At 29.4% G+C, this 25,341-nt stretch overlaps 3 protein-coding genes across 4 annotated transcripts; 1 reads left to right on the top strand and 2 right to left on the bottom strand.

Annotated features, from left to right (window-relative positions):
* The first annotated feature begins 2,140 nt into the window (after positions 1–2,140).
* LOC108562167 (patatin-like phospholipase domain-containing protein 2) lies at positions 2,141–8,562 on the top strand. 2 transcript variants are annotated; one of them, XM_017920404.1, is made up of 10 exons: positions 2,141–2,456; positions 5,988–6,100; positions 6,159–6,467; positions 6,530–6,790; positions 6,936–7,111; positions 7,235–7,336; positions 7,458–7,615; positions 7,679–7,763; positions 7,826–8,151; positions 8,210–8,562. In XM_017920404.1, exons 1-10 carry the CDS (start codon positions 2,297–2,299, stop codon positions 8,446–8,448), a joined length of 1,929 nt encoding a protein of 642 aa, XP_017775893.1. In that variant the 5' UTR covers positions 2,141–2,296; the 3' UTR covers positions 8,449–8,562. The 2 variants fall into 2 exon arrangements, with proteins under 2 accessions (XP_017775893.1, XP_017775894.1); XM_017920405.1 differs by lacking the exon at positions 7,235–7,336 and having other exon boundaries at positions 2,297–2,456.
* Positions 8,563–9,233: 671 nt separating this feature from the next.
* On the bottom strand, positions 9,234–11,224 carry LOC108562168 (transient receptor potential cation channel protein painless-like). Its single transcript, XM_017920406.1, has 2 exons — positions 11,200–11,224; positions 9,234–11,139 (listed from the first exon to the last, which is right to left on the bottom strand). Exon 2 carries the CDS (start codon positions 11,119–11,121, stop codon positions 9,787–9,789), a length of 1,335 nt encoding a protein of 444 aa, XP_017775895.1. The 5' UTR covers positions 11,122–11,139; positions 11,200–11,224; the 3' UTR covers positions 9,234–9,786.
* Positions 11,225–12,674: 1,450 nt separating this feature from the next.
* LOC108562166 (transient receptor potential cation channel protein painless-like) lies at positions 12,675–18,281 on the bottom strand. The gene is made up of 3 exons (XM_017920403.1): positions 17,969–18,281; positions 15,018–15,309; positions 12,675–14,960 (listed from the first exon to the last, which is right to left on the bottom strand). The coding sequence occupies exons 2-3, from the start codon at positions 15,301–15,303 to the stop codon at positions 12,694–12,696; spliced, it is 2,553 nt and encodes an 850-aa protein (XP_017775892.1). The 5' UTR covers positions 15,304–15,309; positions 17,969–18,281; the 3' UTR covers positions 12,675–12,693.
* Positions 18,282–25,341: the final 7,060 nt, after the last annotated feature.

Here is a 25,341-nt window from a genome sequence, read left to right as displayed (position 1 = left end):
ATTTTTTAAAATTTTCTTTCTATTAGTATGGTAGTTGATTTTGTATCTTCATTATTATGAATTCACGTAAATTCACATTCCTTTCATATTAATTAATGAGGAAATAATTTAACATAATTATTGTTAATAAATGTATGCAACGGACCAAGTAATTTAATTTGAAATATTTTAATCAGAATGTAATAACAAAAAATTATGAGATATCAACACAAAATTCCAAAAGTTTCTTACATATTCTAATATTTCACTACATTCTTCTTTATGAAATCAACATTTCAATATTTGATGAACATGCAAATTTGATTTGTTGAATGACAATGGATTAAAAAAATCCTTCTAACAATACATGAAATTTATTAAAACATAGATGTCATTACTTAAGATGCATGCATTTCATGTAATTTTTTTTCTACATAATGATGTAATTATTGATTAAAGTTATTTTGGCGTGTGGTAACACAATGCTTTTTGATATTTCATTGCTTATAATGTAACAGCCGAATGGCAATTTAAAACCAATTTGCAAATGACACCGAGTCACTAAGTAGTTGACTGTAAGTAATCGTTCCAAAGAAATACTTCAATTACTTGGAAACATGAATTAATTGAATTTAAAAAAATAAATAATTGATGATAATGGCATTGATTAATCGAAATCCTTTATTAAAGTTGGTTTTGCAATACTTTAACTATTCGTTTTAGATAATGACAAAGACGCAGTAAAAAATTAAAAAATATTATACAATGATTTTTTACTTTAAATATCATTTTTTTTATTAATTATTTACCAATTTGTATTAACACTTTTTAAGCAAAGTTTTCTGTTAAATGCTTATTTAGTGTAAAAAGTGTATAAAGTATTAGCAAAAACCATTTGATGAGAAAAATCAAGTTTTACATATTATATTGTTACTAAAAACACTTCGATCATTAATGCAGTGTATATTAATAGTGTTTTAAGAGACAATCAATAATTTTAGATGAATGCTTCTCTTTATTAAAAAGTAGATGACCAAGAAATATGTATTTATAGTTTAATTTTTATTAACATAAAATATGCATGAATATTTAAGAGATTTATGTAAATTCAATCATTAATCCTAATTAAATATGAGATTGACTTTAGTTAACAGTTATTTACACCGCAAATGTATACCAATATTATTAGTATTACTCGAATTACAAACGAGTTTCTCAACATCAGACAAATTTAATTAAAAGTGTAATAACACAAAATAAATAAATACATATTTGAAATATATAAGATTTAATGTTAGAATACTATTTTTTTATTAGTTTTTCGTTTTATAAATTAATTAAATATTGTGTACTATTTTTTTAGAATTTATTTATGTTTTGTCCAATTAAAATTTAGTTTGTTTTAAAATTTTAAAACCGGTATAATTTATTTAATTTAATAGAATTTGCTTTGTCTTCTTCTGGGACACGCGACAATTAACTTAATGTCATTCATATGGTTTTGGTTTGTACATCAATCGTGAATTACGAATGATAACCATTGGGTATATAATATGTATCATTATTTAAGTAAGATTTACTGTAACCAATTTACTAAATTTAATTACTTTATAAATATATGGTATTTTTTGATTATCGGTAGCAACTGGATCGATCAATATCTGAAATCAATAATCGGTTATTGCGGTCTTAAAAGCCACATACATGCGTTTATTTGTAATAACTATAATTAAAATGTTGGTGTTAGGGGACATAACAGCAAAGATATAGCTTTCCTTGGGTAAACAATCTACCCTAAAATCTACCCCCATCGGCTTATAGATCTACCTGCTATATTCTGAGAAATAGAAAGAATAGATCTTACTAGTGTGTTCTATTGCACCCACAAAATGATGCATTAAAGTATTATACAAACCCGAATAAATTGAATAAATGGTTAATTGCTATTAATGTGGATATAGTAGTATAGAAAGCATAAACATTTTATGTGAAAGCCATTCAAAAATCCCGCGATTTCGATCAGCTGTGCGGCTTGGAGTGTTTCTATTGGACGGCCTTGGACCACACCACCTATCTGCAGCGAATGGACGACGTCCATTCCCCACCACGTTTTTCGTTTCATTCAAAATTGTATGCAGCACAAGATTGCTACTCAGTGCGTTCGTGTTGTTATTGTTATACGGAAGCTCCGTTTGGTCCAAACTTAATAATACGTAGAAGAGAAGCAAACACATTCCATTCTAGTCTTTATATTTTGATTGAAATCATAACAGTTACCGATCGAAACCTATCCATTTACTTGTTAAACTAGTGTAAGATGAATTTGTCATTTGCTGGATGCGGATTCCTAGGCATATATCACGCAGGGGTAGCTGTCTGCTTCAGGAAGTATGCACCACATCTTCTACTGAACAAGATCTCTGGGGCATCAGCTGGAGCCATCGCAGCGTGCTGTCTTCTTTGCGATTTACCATTAGGTAATTATTACATTATAATACACTATAATACCAAAATGTACTTTCTATCCGTTCGCCTAAAGCAAACAGCAGAAGAGCGAACACATGACCTTTTTTTTTATAAACACTCGTCATCTACAGGAAACCTATTTGTTTACTAACAACATTAAGTAACATTTTCAAGAGCAATCTCTCATTACGTAACCACACGATTTGTTAGTATATTTAGCATATATAGTTACAGTACCTTAACAGCAGTGATCATATAGAAAGAAAAACAACAAAAACTGAAAGATTATACGAATTGTGATTAAAATTAATATAATTTATTTTCATTGTAAACTAAGTAAAGAGTATTAATAATTTTCAACAACTTACTGAAACAAATAATAGTTAAAGCATTCCTAAATATTATAAAATTATTAATTAAGATCGCTATAGACTAAATTCAAAGTTCCTTACGTGATTACAAACAAATAAGTATGATAAATATAAAAATACTAGAATCATTGCAAAATTCTTTGTCCTTCTAATTATAACTATTACTAATTTTTCGGTATAGATCTTTCCCAGAACATTTAATACTCAATGGATTATTTTTTGATGGATTGATCAAATGTAATAATAATTATGTTAACGTTTTATCAAATTAATTACACCAGAAGAACCTCGTACAGATAGTGAAAACTCATCTGATCATCAAGATTATATTTGTATCAATTTATTTGTCGTTATTGTTATATAAAATAAGTACAAAAAAATTAAAGTTAACTTTTTACTATCAATATTTACATAATTATTAATGTACATATATTTATTATTGATATCTTACTAATATTTTCAAGTATACATTTTTTTAACACTTCGTCGAATAAGTTGAAAAACTTGTTTACTTTACAATGAAACTCCGCACGTGTTATTTTTTTTTGAAGTAACTACAGGTGAATGTAAGTTGTTGTCGTTTATTACGTTGTTTTAAATAAATTATTTTACAGTTTAAGCAAAATTGCTAGTCGCATATTTTTGTAACGAATGTTTACAAAAAGAAATAAATGTTTTATATAAGAAACAAATATGGGAATGGTGTTGAGAGAATATTACGATAAGTTTAAATGTTATTGATGTAATTAGAATTGATTAAACATATACATATTTTTTTTATCACCGTTTGGTGTTTGCGTTTCGTGCCTTCGAAAACATTTCCACGTGGAGTGTCTGAGGTTCTGGCGGGAACGGAGCCACGATGATAATCCAGTTGGAGGCTTACCTAAATGTTAGGAAGGAGTTCAACAACTCACTGTTTACATAAACTCGAAATAATTGCCGCTGTTGTTTTGGTATCGATGATAATGAGGTCGTCCGTACGAGCGCAGAAGAATATTAATACAATCGATGTTAGTTACACGACTTGTGCTCAGGAACAACGCGCATATTAACAAAAGTATACAATTGATAACATCACAAACATTCGAAAAAAAAAACATAATATTAATTCACATTCCCACGCGGATGATTCAATGTTTTTGTAATTGGTAAAGCGATAGAGCAGAGTAAATATTTGCATAAGCAGTAAGAATAGTAAACAAACCAGTGCCAAAAAACATAATAATAAACAACGATTAAACGTTATGTATTTTTGGAGTGATAGAATTCATGTTTTTTAATTTTTTATTAAAAACGTTTTTTTCTACTGGTTTCGATAACATTTCTTTGGCTAAATGCCAATGACCACGCTCGATTCGCATTAACTTTTCTGTTCAGGAAATTAAATTTTCTACCGAGAGTATTCAAAGAGGAGATGTTTGTTACGCATTATCTCTGCTCGTATGTATGTTGCGTATGAAGAAAACCCGATTAAATTCCTCTCGATATTCTCATGATCGCTATATTTGTCTTTCACAGGATTCGAATCCTTGGTTATTGAAATAAACAAAAACGTGTCTACTAAGTGTGCCAAGTCTGTTAATTTAAATTAATTACTTAGGCTTTAACCAATATCGGTTTTACGAATCGAATCGTAATTATAAATAATTACATTGTTCTTAATAAATTTCGATGTATAGTTAATTACTCACTAATTATTATTAGTTTTTACTTAAAGTAGGTTTATGAACGCTCTCACTGATCTGCTAATACGAAGAAAGTTGTGCACTTGCACAAAGTAAAATCGAGTGCTTTCGAACAACATTCTCTCTGTCGTCGTTGATAAAACTGTGAAAAGATTAACGTTTTTTAGATCGCCTCTTTTATTCCATCATAAATCTATTTCAAGTAATTAACATATATATTTAAAAATTTTATTTGAATATAATTTTATTAATGAAGTGATAGCAGTTCTATTTTAGTATTATCGGCAGTTGGACTGGTGATTTTCCTATAAAATTTTATCTCAATATTGATATTCTATTGTAGTTTGCAGAGCTTATCTGCTCGACAGATTAATTCTCAGATATCGAAAATTAATCGAAATATCTTCTTTTTGCATTTGTTTTTCATATGCTTTGTTCATGAGATGATTAATGAGTTTAAAACTTTCATTACCAATTATCATAGAAAATCCTTACATCATCATGTTGTATACACTTGACAACAAGTTTTTCCAAGTAAACGAACAGAGTTGAAGACTAATTTCGATTTACAAAACCTGTTAAATTAATTTGTCAATTGATGTAAACATTATATATAATTGATCAAATTAATCTGAATATAATTTAAGAAATTTTATTGTAAAGAAATTACGAAATGAATTATTTCCAGTTTTTTATGCATCAAAAATATAATATCAACAACTAATTAATACGTTTGATGAATACTGAAAATATGCTTAATTCTATTTTATTTATATATCGCTTTTTGTTTATGTAGAATAGATGACGTTAGTAATATTGTAAACAAGTATTGCTGTTTCAACTTTTGTTTTCGTGTCCGTTTCAAACATAATTAATTTAATGCGACGCAAGCTTAGAATATTTATAATACTGGAAGTGGCTTCAAATTGTTGTTGCGAAGTGGGAAGGTTAATCACAATAAATTGTTCGTCGACGTTCTGAGAACCGTTATATTTCGTTTCGATTGATGTATCTTGTTTTTTTTTTGCAGTACAAGTACCTACTTTAACCGATTTACAAAAAGTTTGTTATCATGGAATAGACAATGAAATGTTATCAATCTAATCTTAATTTTATTTTGCACATTTTTCCCCTTTAGATAACAAAAAATATTATACAGTCAAATACGTAATATGTAAAGACGTAATTATTATAATATAAACATGATTTGCTTGAAAGGAAATGAAAAATGGATCTAATTAGATGACTTAACAATTGTCTATTGAGTGTGTGTTGAATGTTTCTACATTTTTTTCCTTTTAAATTAGAAAAAACTAAAAAATTACATAACAATTGCATACAATGCGATGATGAGTGAACAAGGTCTTGAGTGTAAAGATCGTTTTAAATATTCTATGCTTTGTGCTGAGTCAAGTGCGCAGCATAATCGTGACTCATTATAAGTAGATTTAGGAAGTTAATAATTTCCTGTTATTATTTCCAGGTGATTTGACCAGCGATGTGCTTAGGGTGGCAACCGAAGCTAGGAGTAAGTCATTGGGACCATTTGCACCGTCGTTCAACATACAAGATATCCTTTTTGAAGGAATCTCTAAAGTATGCCAAGCCATATACTTCTGCGAGATATTGATTTTAATCGATTGTTTTTGATCAGGTCCTTCCAGATGATGCTCACTTGATGGTGAATGGCAAACTGCACATCTCCTTGACTCGCGTTTACGATGGCAAAAACGTCATCGTGTCGCATTTCGATTCCAAGGAAGATTTGATGCAGGCTTTGCTGTGTTCTGCTTTCATCCCCTTATTTTCGGGGCTTCTTCCACCAAAGTTCCATGGTGTTAGATACATGGATGGAGGCTTCAGTGATAATCTTCCAACGCTAGACGAGAACACGATCACCGTCAGTCCGTTCTGCGGTGAGAGCGATATTTGTCCCAGAGATGACAGCATGCAATTATTCCACGTAAGAAACCCATCTGAAAAATAAGTAAAAGTAAACGTTTATTAATTTAATTTAATTTGCAGATTAACGTAGCGAACACTAGTATTGAATTGTCGAAGCACAACATATACAGAATAGCGAGGATCCTGTTCCCGCCGAAACCGGAAATCCTGTCAAATATGTGCAAGCAAGGTTTCGACGATGCTCTGCGCTTTTTGCACAGAAACAACCTAATCAATTGTACTCGCTGCTTGGCTGTGCAATCGACCTTTGTCGTGTCTGAAAGTTTGGATGAAAGCTTCGAGTACGATCCGCAATGTAACGAATGCAAAATTCACAGACAGGTAAATAGATAAATGTATAAATATAAATTTGATGGTGATTACTCAGTGCGCAAAGTACATTTTTGTTCTTATCGAGCAAACGGACTTTGAATTTGTTTTGCTGATTTGCTGTTTTATTTTTACAATTATTTTTTTTCCGTTGTAGGAAGCATTGGTTTCTAATTTACCGGATACCGTCTTAACAATCTTCCAAGATGCAATCGATACCGCCAATAAGGGTCTGGTGAATTGGGTCTTTAAGCATCGCGGCATGAAACTCTTATCAGTACTTAGTCTCCCTTACACTGTTCCCGCAGATATGGTTTACGCAACATTCACCAAGTAAGATATTTCATTTCTTTGTACTTAGAAATACTTAATACTAACCTTATCATACGGTGCTTAAATGTGAATGGAAATTACGTTATAGTATGGTTTAATAATCTTATTCATATTTCTTAATAGCGTGGTAGGTGGTAAATTAGAATCGAGATCGTTACAATACAAAGTCAAAGGCCATATAACAGCACATAATAACCAGCCATGTACCCATTTAACTAAAAAGAGGTGAATACACAAAAATAACATATTCTTTTCATGTTTGATAAAGAAGTTTAGTTCTGTTCGTATTTGTTGTATTCAAATGCAATATTTGGAATTCATTAAAAAATGTTCCCTTTTTTTTTAGACTAATGTCGTCCGCTCCATTTCTGGGAAACAATCTATGGGATATGAGCAAATTCTTCATGGATCAGTTCTCGTCCGTCTTAAACAAAGTAAACAGCAAACGTCAACAGCTCAGTGCCAAAATCTCTTGCCAATTGGCTATTACGGAATATGGCGGAAGTATGTTTTTATTTTTTTTTTAAATTTAAGTATATTATTTAATTTTACTTATTTTTTTTTCAGAATTGTTTTCAGACAATTTCGACGTCGAAGCCTGTCAAGGTACAAACAAAATGAACTTAAATTTCACTTTCAACTTGGACGACGAGTAAGTGAACTTTTTTTTTATTGATTTATTTTCATAATTAACACTTGTTGTTGAATATGCAGAGACTTACCTTTGAGCAAATCCTCTGGACGAAGATTTACTACAAACAAAGTCTTATCAAGGAAACCTAGTATGACTGTGAATAAGACGGATGCCCCGGTGGACGACGACACGTTCGATCATATTTTGCACGTAACTGCTCAGCACGAAGCGATCATGGCATATTACTACTTAGATGAGAACAACAAAGTCAAAGTCACTGAGATTTTTGATGTTTCCGAGAGCGAAAATCCCGCGTTCCAAACGAACTTGGAGAAAGAGCTGAACCGCCAATTGGAATTTGACGATGATTGGGACGAATCGACTTGGTCAGCGGATCAACCCGAGTGTAAGTTGATACAAACCATTGACCTACCTTTGAAACTAAGATCTGTTGCTTTTAACAGTTTTGCGCATAGAAGATCGTTCACGGAGTATGGCCGAACTTTCAGAGTATTCGATTGAGGATATTCTCGACAAAGACACTTCAAACCTGTTCTCTGACCCAGAAAGCGAATGGGTGGGCACTTACAAGATCGACGAGCCAGATGATTTCTTTTCGGATGCGAGACCCGAATCCGATCAACCCGACCTATCCAAACCATATGTTATTCCATCTATGAGTTTTGATACAGAATATATGTAAATAGTAAACAAAGAAGGTAATAGTATTAACGATATTATACTTTAGCCGCTAGTCACAAAGAGGTATATCAATTATACAGAACTGATGCACAAAAAATATATCTATATATGAAACCTAAAGAAAAATATATTTTGTAATATTGTTATAATTTTTTTTTGTAAAAAATATTATATTATATTTAATTTTGTTTTTGAAAGCAATTAATTTATTGTTATTTTAAAAGGAATTTTAAAAACGAACTACGTTGTGAACATGTGTGATACATATTTTATATTTATAACATGTACCTATTATTATTATTATTTAATATTACCAAAAAGCTAGTGATTTATAATATTTATGTAATTATAATATTATGTTATAAACTGTAAGAAATTAGTATTTTGTTGTATTTTCTAGTAAATAAAAGAATGTTATATGACTTTGATGCTTATTTATTTTATGTTTAAAAATACCATTTAATATTGAATATTCATGAATACAATTTTGATCTGACCAATTCCGTAATTTTAATTGATTCTAACTTATAGCAGTCAATTATTATTGTTTAGGTATGAATCTACAATTCTATACAAAATGTGGAATATCTAATTCAAGTAATAGCAGTTTGCGTTACAAGTGGTTTTCAGTTTTTACCATCTGATTGTCTTCTTAATATTTACTGTTACTATTCTATATGTATGAAATCCATCTCCTTATAAATGACAATAATCTTTACGTAGCTACTGAATAGGACTTTAAATCTTTAATTAACATTAACTCTACATTTGTTCTGATACTATAACTATTGATTATATGAAATTTTAAGAAGTATTAAAATCCCTCATATTATCTTTGATATTCTATCCCAATCATTTTATTTTGTATTTCTCTAGTGTAGTAAAGCAGTGGTCCCCAACCCCCGGTCCGCAGGATCAAATGGACTTTCCATGGACGATTATTTATGTTTTTATTATATTGTGAATCCATTTTGTTTGCAATTTTTGCATTATTTAGTTGCGTTTTTATAAAAGGCACTATTTCATTCTTTTATTTCTTTTAAGTCCTTGTAGTTGTATGCTGGATTAAAAATTTTGAGTTTGGTGGTCCGCGACATTCAATATTTGGAGTTTTGTGGTTTGTGAGGTCAAAAAGGTTGAGGACCGATGTAGTAAAGCATAATAAAAATATAATTAAAAACTTTGAGAAAGACTAATAACTTGCGATTAAAAATGGTAGGTATTAACGCATATTATCTAAATAAATATTACATGTATATATTTTTGGTAATATTTAATAGTAATAATTTAATACAAATATTAGAAATAAATATAAATTAAATATTTTACATTTAATTAATTATTTCCTGAAATACAGATCCAATTCACTTCTAACAATTTTCCTTATTTCTTTGAGGAGCTTATCACCCTGCTGTTGTTCCTCTTCTGCTCGCATATGAAGTATTTTCTTTGCTACACGTATATCTCCTGTGGTTTTAGGCACCATAACTTGCTGAATTAAGTTTACCTGTTCATGATTTCTAGACGATAAAGAGAATGAACAAATATATTTCTTCATGCAAGATAAAATTCGCATATTATCCAAATAATTTAATGCACTTCTCATCCACTTGCACTCATTCACATTTATGTACAGAGCTTCTATATTATACAACAATTCTGTTAGAGCAATCAAACTGTTGAGTTTCGCTTGCTTTCGAATTTTCTGTATATCATTTACCGCTAATCCGTTGATCAGATTAAGCAAGACAATAACTGCAAACAAGATGAAAGTAACAAAAATACCGTGACTGATTATCGGATGCCTATCGAATTGTATTGCAGTCGAATCGAATTCCCCTGTTAACATTATGATAGTTTTGAAGAAAGCCTGCAAATAATTTTTGAAACTGTTGTCGGAGTCTTCGCCGAAAAGCTTGTGAAAGCAGACGGCAAATGCGATGATTATAAAGAAGTAGAAAGAAAAGAATTTCAGAAAGTTAAAGGAAACCGTTCTGAACATAATTATATTAACGGACATCACTGGATATTTCCCCATGATAAATATAAATTGAAAAGAACCAAGTAAAATAATAACGGAAATTAATTGTTTCATGCTTTCAACGTCTGTTAGATTAGTAGAGAACAATGCTAATAATGAAATAATGAAAAATATCTTTAAATAATTTTCAAAATTTTTGATGTAACTTTGGAACGTCCAGACCAATAATACACTCTCTCTGAGGATCATTAGAGAAGTAAACAGTTTACACAAAAAGTTAAAGATACCATTTGAAGTATTATTAATATGCAAGCATAGAAATAAACTAAATAATATATAGAATATGAAATTCAATGTATACAGTAAACAGACACTCGACCATTTTTTATATAGAAAACTGGAAACGACTGGATGCGCTAATAACGGTTTTAAATCGGAATTCTTATAAATTGATAATATTTCTTTCACTTCATTCTTAATATTGCGATCATGGCTGTCGTCTATGAGTCCATCGTTATTTTCTGCAGATGCTATGAAACAATCATAGTTAAATTGAGGGTACCCGAAAAGTGGACGACGGTCAAAATCAATATCATTTTCATATTCTATACAATTGTCTAAGAAGTTTTTTAATTCAATGCAATCTCCTTCTTCTATTAATCGTAATAATATTGCATTTTTGCTAGAATCCATAGTTGTAATTTTGGAAATCTAAAAGTATATGAGACACTTACAATTTTGCTTCTAAATTAATAAAAAAAATGCACTTACCAACTTTGAATATATATATATATGTAATTGAGGTTTACTATTGAAAATGTCAACGTTCGAAATAAAATTGAACAATATGATAGAAAATAGATAGATTTACTTATCACAATAATTTTATATAAAGTAATCTTGTTACTGATTAGAAGTTGTTTAGTAACTATTTTATTTATTTAAACATTTGTATTAGCCACAATCAGTGCTAAAGGGTTATCGAACGAGTTTTTTCCGCCTTATTTAGTAATTTCTAAAAACAATAAAAAACTTATTGTACACAACATTCAATATCTTGAATGTATATTTTTATGATTTAAAAATTGAAATTCATAAGATATGGGAAAGTAAAATAAACAAATATTAGGTGAGGATCAAGAGAGACCATAAATTGGATTTCTAAAAAGTGGGTCACAATGTATAAAAGTTTGGGAATCACTGAGTTTGGGAAGTATTTAGTGGCAGACCGTTAGCTTTGGAGGCTTTGCCAATGTCGTATTAAGGTTTTCCTGGAGCGTAGACACCAGTTAAATAAATTATGATGGTCATTCAAATATTCTTTGCGCTATCAAACAGAGTAACTATTCTTAAAACAATATTATTTGATCATATTTGTACTGTTGCTTCCAAGCGGAAGTTTCCAAACTGATACTGATACCACCCACTATGCGTAATCCGTAGATTGAAGCTCAGTAAATTTGCCATTTTCATAACATGATTAAATAACGTGATGGTGATACGCTTTTATCACATTCATGAACAATACAGAAGCAGAATTCTCATATGCAATACGAAATGTAGATGTGTACTTATTTTGAATTCCCAACTATTAGGCGTTGTTCAATCATGATATCTTCATGAACTTCTGGATTTGCAGAGATGGCGTACTTCATAATAGTTGTAACCAACGATAGGTGTGACTAAGACACAACTAAATGTATTCCAGGACGTGCCGATTTCAATGAAGGTGTAATAGAATTTATTGATACTATTCAGATGGACATTTTTTGAGGATTTAGTAAGGAAAATTAGTATATTTTCCAGAGATATCTTTTCATAAACTTCTGGATCTGTAAAGATGGCATACTTCATATCAGTTGTGACCGACGATAGGCGTGCGTGACTAAGACACAACTAAATGTATTAAAGTACCTTCGATAACGTGCCATTTTCAATGAATAAGTAATAGCATTTATTGATACTATTCATATGGACATTTTTTAAGGATTTAGTAAGGAAAATTAGTATATTTTCTAGAGAAATATTTAGATTTAGAGGATCAAACATTTGATGCCTTACACAAAAGACGGAAGGTTAATAATCAAAGTAATTTCATTATAATTAATGATTGTGAATATTAATATGCAAAATACAATAAAAAAATATATATAATAAAACAATCAAAATTAAAACCACTTAAAATAAAAACATTATCAATGATAACAATTATAAATAATTTACGAATATGATTTGAATATTTGTCAACAATTGATTTGAAATAAATTATACAAGTTTTGGATTTTTAAAATTAGAATTAAAGTGATTAAGATTTTTCAGTTCCATCAGTTCATTTTTAATGATATTTGTTAGACTCTCCAATAACTGGTTATGTTCCTTATCTTTCTCCCTCCGAATTTGAATCATTTTTCTTGCTGATCTCACTGTGGAATTATCGAGTAGAACGATTTTGCATCTCTGGTCCCTTCGGTTTCCAAATTTAACTCTTCCATTTTGATTTGGGTAAACCTCTAACTGATTGTCATGCAAATAGTATGGAAATAAGCAGACTCGACTAGCCAAAATAGTTTTAGAATCCTTGGGTGTCCTGTTATTACCTTGACAAATACAGAATTTCTCATAATATTCAGCTATCCATGCTGGTATTTGAATACTAAACAATATATCTTCAGCATATGCTACGTACTCTGTGCGGGCGATCAAACTAATTAATTTAGCCTCGTTTCTAATTTCTTGGGTGTCGCTTACAGCCAAACCGTTCACCAAATTAAGCAGAATAATAACAATGCAAAACACGAAAATAATAAATATCAAATGACTTGTGATTGGATGTTTATCAAATTCTATATCACCAGCTTCCAGTTCTCCTGTTAACATAATAGCAGTTTTGAAGAATGCTTGCGAGTAACTTTCAAACTCGGAATCTTTATCTTTATTAAAAATTGTGTAGAAGCAAAATGCGAATGCCATGATGATGATGAAGTAAAAACTAAATATTTTGAAGAAACTGTATGAAACTCTTCGTAACATAACAATATTTGTGGTCAGTGAAGGTAAATTTCCCAATAGGAATAGTAGCTCGAAAGTGGCTAATATTGTAATTATACCAATCAATTGTTTCTTTGTTTCTTCAGTAGGTTCATTGGTAACGAGCAACACAATGACAGCACCAATTAATAGCATTTCAATGTAATTTTCAAAATTTTGGTAATATTTTTTGAAGGCCACAATCAATTGAAAAACTTCTCTCACGGAGAGTAATATAGTCATAATTGCAAGAAAAGACTGCGTGCCATTGTACACATACAGCATAAAGGAGGAGCAAAAGAGTAAGTAGAAAAACAGGTTTATCCAAAAGATGAAACTTATTCGTTGCCATTTCATATATAGAAAACTAGCAATTAACGGATGAAGAAGCAAGTTTCTTAATTCAGATGATTGGCTCATATACAAAATCACATCTGTCTCTTTGGAATCCTTACGAATACCACTGCTCTTTCCCATTTCCTCATCGAATTTAATCTCATTGGATGTTGGCAATAGACAGTTGTAGTCGAACACTATTGTAAGATCTTCCTTGACGCTCTCCTCGTTAGGTTTCGCTGTTATGCAAGAATCGAAGTGCTCCTTCAAAGTCTCAAAGTCCATCTCGCTAACTGAAAGTACATTGTACTTGTCACGGTTCGCTAATGAAGCACCTTTTTGAAGCAGCAGCTTTGTAACATCTGAAGATGCGTATCGGGAAGAGTAATGCAATGGGTAACTGCCATTGTCATCCTTAATGTTAACGTTCACAGGAGTCACATATTCCATGTAATATTTGAAGCAAATGTTGCGATCAATTCCTTTCTTCGGAATCGGATCCAAGTCTATACATTTTAAAATTTCAGAAAGAATATTTTCTGGGATGGTTAAATTCCGAATGCTGAAATTCTGAATTAGTAATTTGAATATTTCGTGGTATCCCCTACTTCCAGCTATTGTAATAATTGGTTTTGTATTTAACTTGATATTTGGATCGCATCCAACTTTTAGGAGAAAATCAACTGCTTTCGGCAAATTCTTGTCTACAGCCAAATCCAAATAATTCGTTTTGCTTTTGTATAATTCGTATTCACTTTTAAAAATATCTTCATCTCCGTCTATGAGCAATTGTTTCAACTGTGCTTCGATATCAAGTTCCATTGGTTTGAAATTATCCACTTTAAAGCCTAATTCGGTTAGGTACGATCTAGCTGATTTATTCATGGAATCCTTATAGTTGTCTATATCGATATTGGGTATATCTAAGAGTAATTTAATTACTTCTTTGTATTGTTTTTTTGCCGCCCAATAAATGCAAGTCTGATTCTTTCGATTCGTTAAGTTCACATCAATGTTTGCATTTATTAATAGTGTGGCACATTCCACAATGTCCTTGTCCTCCTCTCCATCTTTGAGTAACAGAAGTAGTGGACTATTGTTTTCGTCATCCAAGCAGTTCACGTTTTTGGTGTTTAAAAGAATTACCTTTAAGACGTCTGGATTCTGGCCTAAATTGAAACAATGAAACAGTTATTCGAGATAATTACAGATAAACAAATACAAACCTAAAACGGCGTAGTGCAAAGCATTGTATTCTTCACTGCCGTATGGATCGTCAACGTCAGCTCCATAATCGATCAAGATTTGTATGGTTTCATTCTTTATGGTATCAGCTAAATCAAAGCAGGCGATTTGCAATATTGTCTTATCATAATCATAGTTGATTTCATTTATTATGTTGGGGTATTTTGAAAGTGTGTCCTTGATGTTAGAGAAACTGTTGTACTTCACTCGTTCGAAAAGTTCCTTGTGATGATTCACACTATTCTCGCGTTGTAATTTCGAAGTCATCTTGATCTAAAACAATTTTTTTAAACTAGTTAGTTAACTTGAAAATTATCTGTAATATTTTGAACATATTCAATTTTTATATAACTTAACCAAAAATAAAGAACAATTTGAAAAAAAAACGATAATAATGAAACGCTAATTAGGTGTACTTCGAAATTTTTATAATATAAAATTAATAATCTAGAAAAACATAAAAAGTTTATAAAATCATTGCCTTAATGGAATTTTCTATTAGGATCGATGAATCACTCTCACACAAACGATACACGGAATTGACCATAAAATGGCCCCATAAAGATCCAATCAAGCTGGCCAAACAATTGATACCAAATAAAATAGTTCTTCTATAAGACTCGAGTGTTTATTTTTGCACATATAACATTACACATGTACCTTCATATATAAATTTATATTGAATATCATCGAAATAGCCGCCTTTATTCTTTGTATCGGTAATTAATCACAAGTTTGTCGTTGCAATTAATCTAATGTGTTTGATCGTTCTATTTGTGTTACGTTAGGGGTAATCAGATAACGATGACCACTACACTTACTAATGGCAGCAATTGAAGTGATCAATATTATTCCATGCACGCATCTTCATTATTCAAAAGCACTTAAAGAATATTCGTATATATACCAAAATTTCAGACAATGTACACATACATTTCTCAGTTAATGCACTTGGACATCAGCGAACTTTTCCTTATTAGAATAATGGCGACGTTTAATAAATCATTCGTCGAGTTTACTAACTGCAATTACCATTAAAATTTTAAACTAATTCGACAGACGGCAATTTGCAGCTGCACGTCCTTTTAATCCTATACGAATCGATCGTAAAATCCATGTAAATATTTAGAACATACGTTTTATACGCCTTAGTCTTAATCACAGGGCTCAAGTAGGTATCAAACCCAGTCATTATAGAAGTGGATACAATATTTCTTTTTTGTATTTATAAAACACAAAACCTTTTGTGTCACGAATATAATAATTTATTTACACCACTAGAACATCCTTCGTAAAAATGAAATGTATATAAATCGATTGCCTTATGAACTAAATAATCAATCTGCTTAAAGAGACCAATATTTTACGTCGTTTGAATGTTTTGTGTTTTAATTTTCATACACCATTATTTATATTCATTCAAAAACTATAGCTTCTTGTCCAACATGTTCCAATAGAAATTGTTAAATTATATAAAAATAAATAAAAACTTCTTTGAAAGTTTGTCCTCTCTTTCAGCAATTTTTGAGACAGAAAGACTTAGCCCTTTGTGACTAATAAATATTATTATTATTATTTAAGATTAAAATTTAACTTAATCTATAGTTTGTACAATATATTCTGTATATTGATTGAAATAAAAATATTTCATATTTAAGTAGTTTGGCAGATTAGATAGTGAATGCTTCATAAGATATTTTTTATATTGAAAATATGATTTTTTCGCAACTATTGTAATATTTATTTTTTTTAATTTTCAATATTAATTCATAAATGATCAGAAAAAAATAGGGGATATAACTGTTACAAATGATAAATAGTAAATTAAAGTTTTAAAAATAATTGAAATGCAACTCAACATTATTATGAAAATCCCTGAATGGAGGAGTTTTACATAAACGTTAAAAATATTCAGCACGTCTTTGCAAGCATCCGGCCTTGAATTAGTCATAACTTATTTAATATATGTGGAAATGAGAAAAACGTCCAACGTAATAAGTTTCATCTTTAAAGTTTCGATTCACACATTGATGAGTGTTTGAATAAATATTATTCACTATTGTCATAAACATATTTAGCAAAACAATGCAACAAAAAAGTATTTAAAAATGTTACTGAAAATATTGAAAAGTAGATTTTTTAAAGTTTTTTATATTAAACTTTTAAACGATATATGTATATATGTATCGAAAAAAAGATAGAAACCAATTGTTAATAACAATAGTTTTATAATTAATTGAATACATTAATAATAATAAGCCTTTGTGTATGTTGTTATACAATAATTTTTATGTATTATTACTTATTTTCTTATCAAAGCTTCATATATTAAACTGAGTTATTCTAATTATCAATTATTTACTATAATTCAATAATTTTCTAATCTACCGAAAATATAATTATTACTAATAACAAATTGGAAAAGGCATTCGACCTTGATCTGTCGCATGTCTTTTCCAGATGTTAATTTTATTGGGTTTATAATTATTTATATTGAAGTTTGTTATATTTTTTAGTCAATAAATTGTTATTATATTATATTTAATGCGTACAAGAATGTTTTTTTTCCATTTTTTTCTTCTTTAGTTGTATTTGTAAATTATTAGGACAAATAAAATCAATAGTATGTAAGAATATATGCAATAAATTATGTTTATTATTATTTTGTTAAAAACATGTAAAATATTGTAACATTTGCGTGTGTTTAACAACTGAAGAATGTCTGTTCTGCAGCATCAAGTGGACCAAAAATAAACCGGTTTCTAATGAGTTTTATCCGCAGGAAGAGAACTTTCACGCGCGAACCTTTATTATATTAATAAAATTCTTAAAGTAAGACCATATTTTATAATGAAAATATTGGATCAGTCATCTCTATTAATTACTGTAATTTTTCAATTGACAGAGTTACTGAGTCAAATAAAACGCTTACCTTGTATTCGAATTGTGAAATCAGTTGGTGAAGTGGTCGTTCTTTCAAAGGAATGCATACACCAGACAGTTCTTGTTGTAAGGAATTTTCAATACCATTTACTTCATAATTGCTTTTCACTAGACACTAATTAACAAGGATGATATCTTTGGCGTAAATTGAATGGTTTGCATAATCCGAGCTGCGTCAGTGTCAACGCTAGGCTAGAAACTATGACCATATCCTGTACAGCCAATTGACTTGACCACCTCCAACTCCAAATATGGACGCTCAATGCTCATTCAAACAGGCAGCAGCAACAACAACGACTAAGCGTCACCATAAATTCTCCACCCATCCGTTAATCCATACGACACTTGATAAACATCTGCATACATCAGTATTTTTAATGACTTCATCAAAATTATATCAACATAAAATTGCGTACTATTGTTTTTTTCTGCTAATTTGTTTGCAAATGCTTTTTCAAACCAAACTGTTCACGTAAATAATTTTAAAACTAATGTTATAAATATTTATTTTATTAATAATATTTATCAATAATAATTAATTAAATTATGTTAAAAAGTTTATACAATGTTATAAAATTTTAAATGATTGCCGGACTAGTACATTTTGTCCCGATTAAATAAAGCAAATCATAAATCTATATGTATGCAGACATATTGAAAAACGTATACTTGCTACATAATAGAAAATTATATAAATTTTGAAACAATAAATATGTATGTATCAGGCGCTGTTCGTCAATAGATGTGGTTCGAGCACAGCATCCATGAGCATGGCGCGCATACGGGGATTCACACACGATTACTGTCCCGATTAAATGGAATTTTGTTATATGTATATATATGTATAGTTTTGTTTCCGTTCTTTAGGATTTATCCCTAATAAGCGGCTGTCCGAATTACCCCGTGTCCCAATTAAGCGTAATCGACAAATTCTCAATCAGCTAAAATTTAAATAAATTAAATAGATATTAAACAAATTCAAATTCAAGTAGTAAGGAAAAATAAATATAAATAATAGGAATAATTTGAATGGAAATTACCAATTTATATTTACATTTTACTTATATAAAACAATTATTTTCACCAGAATATACATAATTTACAGTAAGAATAATTATTTTTATGAACTTATGCTACTGGTAAGAAATTAATCATGATAAAATAAAAATTAATCAAGTTTAAAATTGGTTAATGTTTACCATTATTATGATTAATGGTAAACATAATGGTACTGATTGTTTACAATTAATGAATTGCAAATAAACTTATTACGATTAAATATAGAATTTCAGAAGAAACGCAACAATAGACAAATTTTATGTAATAAAATCATAGCCATAATAAACATAAACTAAAGTAGCTGCGTATACATAAATATTGTAAATAATATGTTTATATTTCGTATATAATAATATTTATTAGAAAAGTAACATATTACAAAAATTAAAATTAAAACGTATCATAAAAATGAAACAAAATAGATTAGTCCAGTTTAAACATTCCGGGATATTAGATATGAACCTTGCATAGTGCAAGTAACTATGCGAGGTATTGCTGATTTGAAGTCTATACGAACTGAAATATAATCGATTTAATAAGACAATAATAACATTTATTGTAACAAATCATACTAAAACAAACAAATATAATATAACAAGAAAATAGAAAACAAATTGATTTCAGATTTGAAAATGAGATCATGGTAACTGTTATCTAATTTCATGTAATATTTACACTTGGGAAAGCGACCTTACCTAATAATAATATAATGACTATAGAAATAATATAGAAATTCGAAAGTATATATAAATCAATTTGTTAATTACTACAATGATTTACATCTAGACTCATTAAAATTCTGCAATTTTCTTTCAAGTGTAAGATGGTTTTTCATTTCCATCAATTCATTTTTAATATTTATTAGAGTCTCCAAAAAATCGCTATTTTCCTTAGATTTATTCCTTCTAATTATAATCTTTCTTGCTGATCTCACTATGGAATTATCGATCAGCACGTCATTGCCTCTGCATCTACATCTCTCGTACCAACTGGTTCGAAATATTGTTGTACATATACATGTACATAAATATTTTTGATTAGGGTAAACCTCTAACTGATTATCCTGCATGCAGACACGCCGCCATTTACAACATGTACGTAGAAAAATGTAGATTTTCAAAAAAATTTTATTCATCAATTCATTTGCAAACAATATATCTTCAGCATATGCTAAGTACTCTGTGCGGGCGATCAATTTAAATAATTTAGCCTCGTTTCTAATTTCTTGAGTGTCGCTTACAGCTAAACCGTTCACCAAATTAAACAAAATAATAACAATGCAAAACACAAAAGCAATAAATACCACATTAATTATAAAATTTCGTTCATTTAATTTTAAATTACCAGAGTCCAGTTCTCCTGAAAACATAATTGAAGTTTTGATTAATGCTGGCCAGAAACTTTTAAACTCGGAATTTTTATCTGTACTAAAAACAATATAGAAGCAAAATGCGAATGCCATTATGATGATGAAGTAGAAAAAAAATATTTTGAAAAAACTGCAAGAAACTCTGCGTAGCATAACAACATTTGTAGACAGTAACCTGAAATTTCCCAGTAGGAATAGTAGATCGAAAGTGGCTAATATTGTAATTATACCAATCAATTGTTTCTTTGTTTCTTCAGTGGATGCAACAAGTAACCAAATGACAGCGACAATTAATGCAATTTCAATGTAATTTTCAAAATTTTTGAAATATTTTTTGAAGACAATCAATTGGAAAACTTCTCTTACGATGAGTAAAAAATTCATAGATGCAAGTACAATGGAAGAAAAAAGGCCATCATTGCACACATACAAAATAAAAGAGAAGCAAAAGACCAAGTAGAAAATCAGGTTTGCCCAAAAGATGTACCTTATTTGTTCCCATTTCATGTGCAGAAAACTTTCAATCAACGGATGAAGAAGCAAGTTTCTTAAATCAGATGATTGGCTCATATAAAAAGTCACGTCTGTCTCCTTGGAAAAAATATGCGGAGAAACTGTGGAGGGTTGGCTAATGTTCAAATCTACGTGTGCCTCTTCGGAAATGCAATGAGGACCACTAATATTTTCCGTTTCTTCAATATGTGGATTTAAGTGTATCTTATCGGAATTTTTGCTCTTTCCCGTTGTTGGCAATAGACAGTTGTAGTCGAACACTATTATAGCATTTGTATTCACGCTTGTAACGTCTGATTTCGTGGTGATGCAAGAATCGAAGTGGTCCTTCAAAGTCTCAAAGTCTATCTCCTTAACTACAAGATCATTGTACTTGTCACGGTTCGCCAACGAAGCACCTTTTTGAAGGAGCAGCTTTGTAACTTCCGAAGATCCGTATCGAGAACTGTAATGCAATGGGTAACACCCATTGGTGTCCTTAATGTTAACGTTGAATTCCTTTGCATTTTCCATGTAATATTTCAAACAAATATTGCGATCAATTCCTTCTGTCGGAATCGGATCCAAGTCTATATACTTCAAAATTTCAGAAAGAATGTTGTCTGGGATTATTATTTCCGATTTCTGAATTAGTAATTTGAATATTTTGTGGTATCCCCTATTTCCAGCTATTGTAATAATTGGTTTTTCTTGTATCTCGATATTCGGATCACATTGTTTTCCTAGGAGATATTCAACAACTTTCGGCAAATTTTTGTCTACTGCCGAACCCAGAAAATTTGTTTGGCTGTTGTTTAATTTGTTGTACTCTGTTATAAAAGTATCTTCATCTCTGTCTATTAACAATTTTTCCAATGGTTGTACGTCTAAATTCCTCATTTGCAAAGCCATTTGCAATACAGTTTTTTTCGTATATTGATGTGTGTGTATATGTTTCTGTTGTACTTCACTGTTTCGAAATATTGCCTGTGAGAACTCAACTTGATCTAAAACAAAATACAATTTTATAATTATATTGAACTTTTTATATAATATTTTAAACATATTCAATATTCATCTAATCGACCTGATGAAGCGATTGCAAAGAAGAAACTATTTTGTAATGGCTCTTTATATATATTTATATATATTATTTTCGATAAATTATTCATAGTTTTAATTGATAAAGCGCAGATTACGTGTACTTCAAAATGTTTAGCATATGGACCTCCAGCCAATACCATGGACATTAACGGTGTTAAGAATATCAGCAGAAACACATACAAAGGAATTGTGGAGTTGCAGAGCATCCATATGAAGTTAACCTACAAAACCACAGCTAACCAATAAAATAAGAAGAAAAAATGATGGCAAAACTTTTATTGGGGATGATAACACAAAAAACAAAAATAGATTGTAAAAATAAATACTATATGACATAATAAAAAAAAAATAGTGAATTTAAATACGGATGTTTCTTTATACTTAAGGCTTATTTAAAAAAAAATCTCAAGTATAAAAATTACAATTTTTGAGTTATTTATTTCTTACAACAATTTATAATACTAAAACAAAATTTAATTCGTATTGTACAGGAAAAAAACTAGATTTTTTTTGTAGTAATTCAAATGAAAATATTCCATATTTAAAATCTGGTATACTGTTGCTCAGGTCTGGTCAATAATATATTTGTAAATACTCTTGGAGAGATATAGACCCGTGGTGGCAAACCTATGACACACGTGTCAGTTGTGACACGGCGAAACATTTTCAGTGACACGCCAAAAACATATTATTTCATGATCTTTGAATCCAAGCAATACGTCATCAAGTTAAACTACATGATCCCAACAGGTTTGTCATGACTGATATAAATTGAACTTTGCAATTTATAATTTTTGGATACAAGTTCTAAGAATAGCTGCGTTAATTTTATATTTGGATCAACAGAAATGCGATAAACTTTCAATACTTTATTGACACCTCTCAATTGTATTTTTTTGGGTTTGGTTAAATTTTTGGGTTTTGCAAAATTAAAACCAGTTTTAAATGATCATGTATATAGAGGAGACAATTATTTATCCCGCTCAATTCAAATATACTTAATAAGTGCATTGTCAATATTCTCAGCAATGTTTTACTTTGTCAAACATCTGGGAATATATGTCGAATGTCAGAAGACTTCTATGAAAAAGGTTGGAATTATCTGTGGATAATAAATTACTTATATACAAAGTAATACTGAAACAATAGCAACATTTAGTAGTCACATACAAATGTTCTGGATATTAGCTTACTCGACAACAGTGAAACAATAAATAGGCTGAAGCGTTGCAAACCACTAGACTTAGTATATAAATATTCAAAATCGTCATAATGGCAACCAATGGGATACATTGAACAAATTGTAAATAAAATGATTACGACATTAAAAAAATACAGTAAATAAAATCTATAGCCTTTTGTATGTGCCATAAATGCATTAAATTATATTTATTATTATTTCTTTTGCTATAAAAGGTAAAATATTGTTACATTTGTGATTAACAACTTTCCTGCAAATCTTTGAAATTTGTTTTATCCACAGAAAGATAACATTCGCGAGCAAACCTATAATAATATATTATTAATATAATATATTATTAAAATTATTACAATTAGACCATATTTTATTATCAAAATATGAATAATTGCTATAAAACGCTCACCTTATATTCGAATTTTTAAAGATGTTCATTTATTTCACAACTGCTTTTCTTTACTTACTAAGTACTAATGATGAAATTATAATTTTATATGCTTTATATGTAATTTTATATGTTTGCATATGGTGACCAAGCGTCACCATAAATTCTCCACCCATCCGTTAATCCAGTGATTCCCAAAGTGGTCTATATCGACCCCCAGGGGTCTATGACAACCTGCAAGGGGTCTACGTCAGCGAAAAAACAATTTGGGGGTCCATGAAATTAAAATGGGGGTCCACGATAGTGGATCTCAATATACACTGATAGTACCTATTTACTTACATTATACTATCTTATAATATAAAGACATATATATTATTTATAAAAGTACCTATGAAGTAAAAAAAATATTATATATGTTTATAAAATTATGTAAGTTGTAGAATGTAGGCATTCGCTTTGTGGTCGCAATACATTTTGAACTTATAAAAACCTTTGAACCTTGTAAAAACCTTACAAAATTGACGCCAAATGTTGATAATTTAAATTATTAAAGCATCAGGTTCATCCTTCTCACTAAAAACATTTGCTTATTGCTTAGTTTATTTTTTGTTTATTTTATGTTACGTATATTATATATAACAGATACAAAATTTTATTTCGTGTAGTTTTAATTTAAATTCAATAAATAAATGTATAAAACTTAACATGTGTTTTTACTTTAAGTTTTTAACACTAAACTTTACTACAGTTAGAAATTTACAAAAAAAAAAACAATATCAGGTAAGTAAGGGGTCTACCCAAAACCGAAAAACATGGCAAGGGGTCTACGACACAAAAAAGTTTGGGACCCTCTGCGTTAATCCATACGACACTTGATAAACATCTGCATACCAGCAGTTTAAATGACTTCATCAAAATTATATCAAAATAAAATTGCGTACTATTGTTTTTTTCTGCTAATTTGTTTGCAACTGCAATAATTTTAAAACTAATGTTATAAATATTTATTTTATTAATAATATTTGTCAATAATAATTAATTAAATTATTTTATATTAAAAAGTTTATACAATGTTATAAAATTTTAAATGATTGCCAATAAAAAATATTATTTTAAATACAGTCGATTCCGTTTAATCGGGATACATCCGGACTAGTACATTTTGTCCCGATTAAATAAAGCAAATCATAAATCTACATGTATGCAGACATATTGAAAAACGTATACTTGCTACATAATATAAAATTATATAAATTCTGAAACAATAAATTCCCAATCAGCTAAAATCTAAATTAATTAAATAGATATTAAACAAATTCAAATTCAAGTAGTAAGGAAAAATAAATATAAATAATAGGAATAATCTGAATGGAAATTACCAATTTATATATACATTTTACTTATATAAAACAATTATTTTCACCAGAATATACATAATTTACAATAAGAATAATTATTTTTATAAACTTATGCTACTGGTAAGAAATTGCATAGTGATAAAAATTAATCAAGTTTAAAATTGGTTAATGTTTACCATTATTATGATTAATGGTAAACATAATGGTACTGATTGTTTACAATTAATGAATTGCAAATAAACATATTACAATTAAATATAGAATTTCAGAAGAAACGCAACAATAGACAAATTTTATGTAATAAAATCATAACCATAATAAACATAAACTAAAGTAGCTGCGTATACATAAATATTGTAAATAATATGTTTATATTTCGTATATAATAATATTT

Source organism: Nicrophorus vespilloides, unplaced genomic scaffold, assembly GCF_001412225.1.
Source record: "Nicrophorus vespilloides isolate i.1.1-1 unplaced genomic scaffold, Nicve_v1.0, whole genome shotgun sequence".
In the NCBI taxonomy this organism is placed as follows: Eukaryota; Metazoa; Arthropoda; class Insecta; order Coleoptera; family Silphidae; genus Nicrophorus; species Nicrophorus vespilloides.
This window is presented reverse-complemented; position numbering and strand designations above follow the sequence as displayed.

Excerpts from the sequence above, each read along its gene's own strand:
- LOC108562168 (XM_017920406.1), bottom strand. The coding sequence starts at position 11,121 with ATGGATTCTAGCAAAAATGCAATATTATTACGATTAATAGAAGAAGGA.
- LOC108562167 (XM_017920404.1), top strand. The coding sequence starts at position 2,297 with ATGAATTTGTCATTTGCTGGATGCGGATTCCTAGGCATATATCACGCA. Across the intron at positions 7,764-7,825 it reads ACTTTCAACTTGGACGACGA|AGACTTACCTTTGAGCAAAT; the intron begins GTAAGTGAACTT and ends TTGAATATGCAG. Across the intron at positions 8,152-8,209 it reads GTCAGCGGATCAACCCGAGT|TTTTGCGCATAGAAGATCGT; the intron begins GTAAGTTGATAC and ends TGCTTTTAACAG.
- LOC108562166 (XM_017920403.1), bottom strand. The coding sequence starts at position 15,303 with ATGACTTCGAAATTACAACGCGAGAATAGTGTGAATCATCACAAGGAA. Across the intron at positions 14,961-15,017 it reads TTTGCACTACGCCGTTTTAG|GCCAGAATCCAGACGTCTTA; the intron begins GTTTGTATTTGT and ends GTTTCAATTTAG.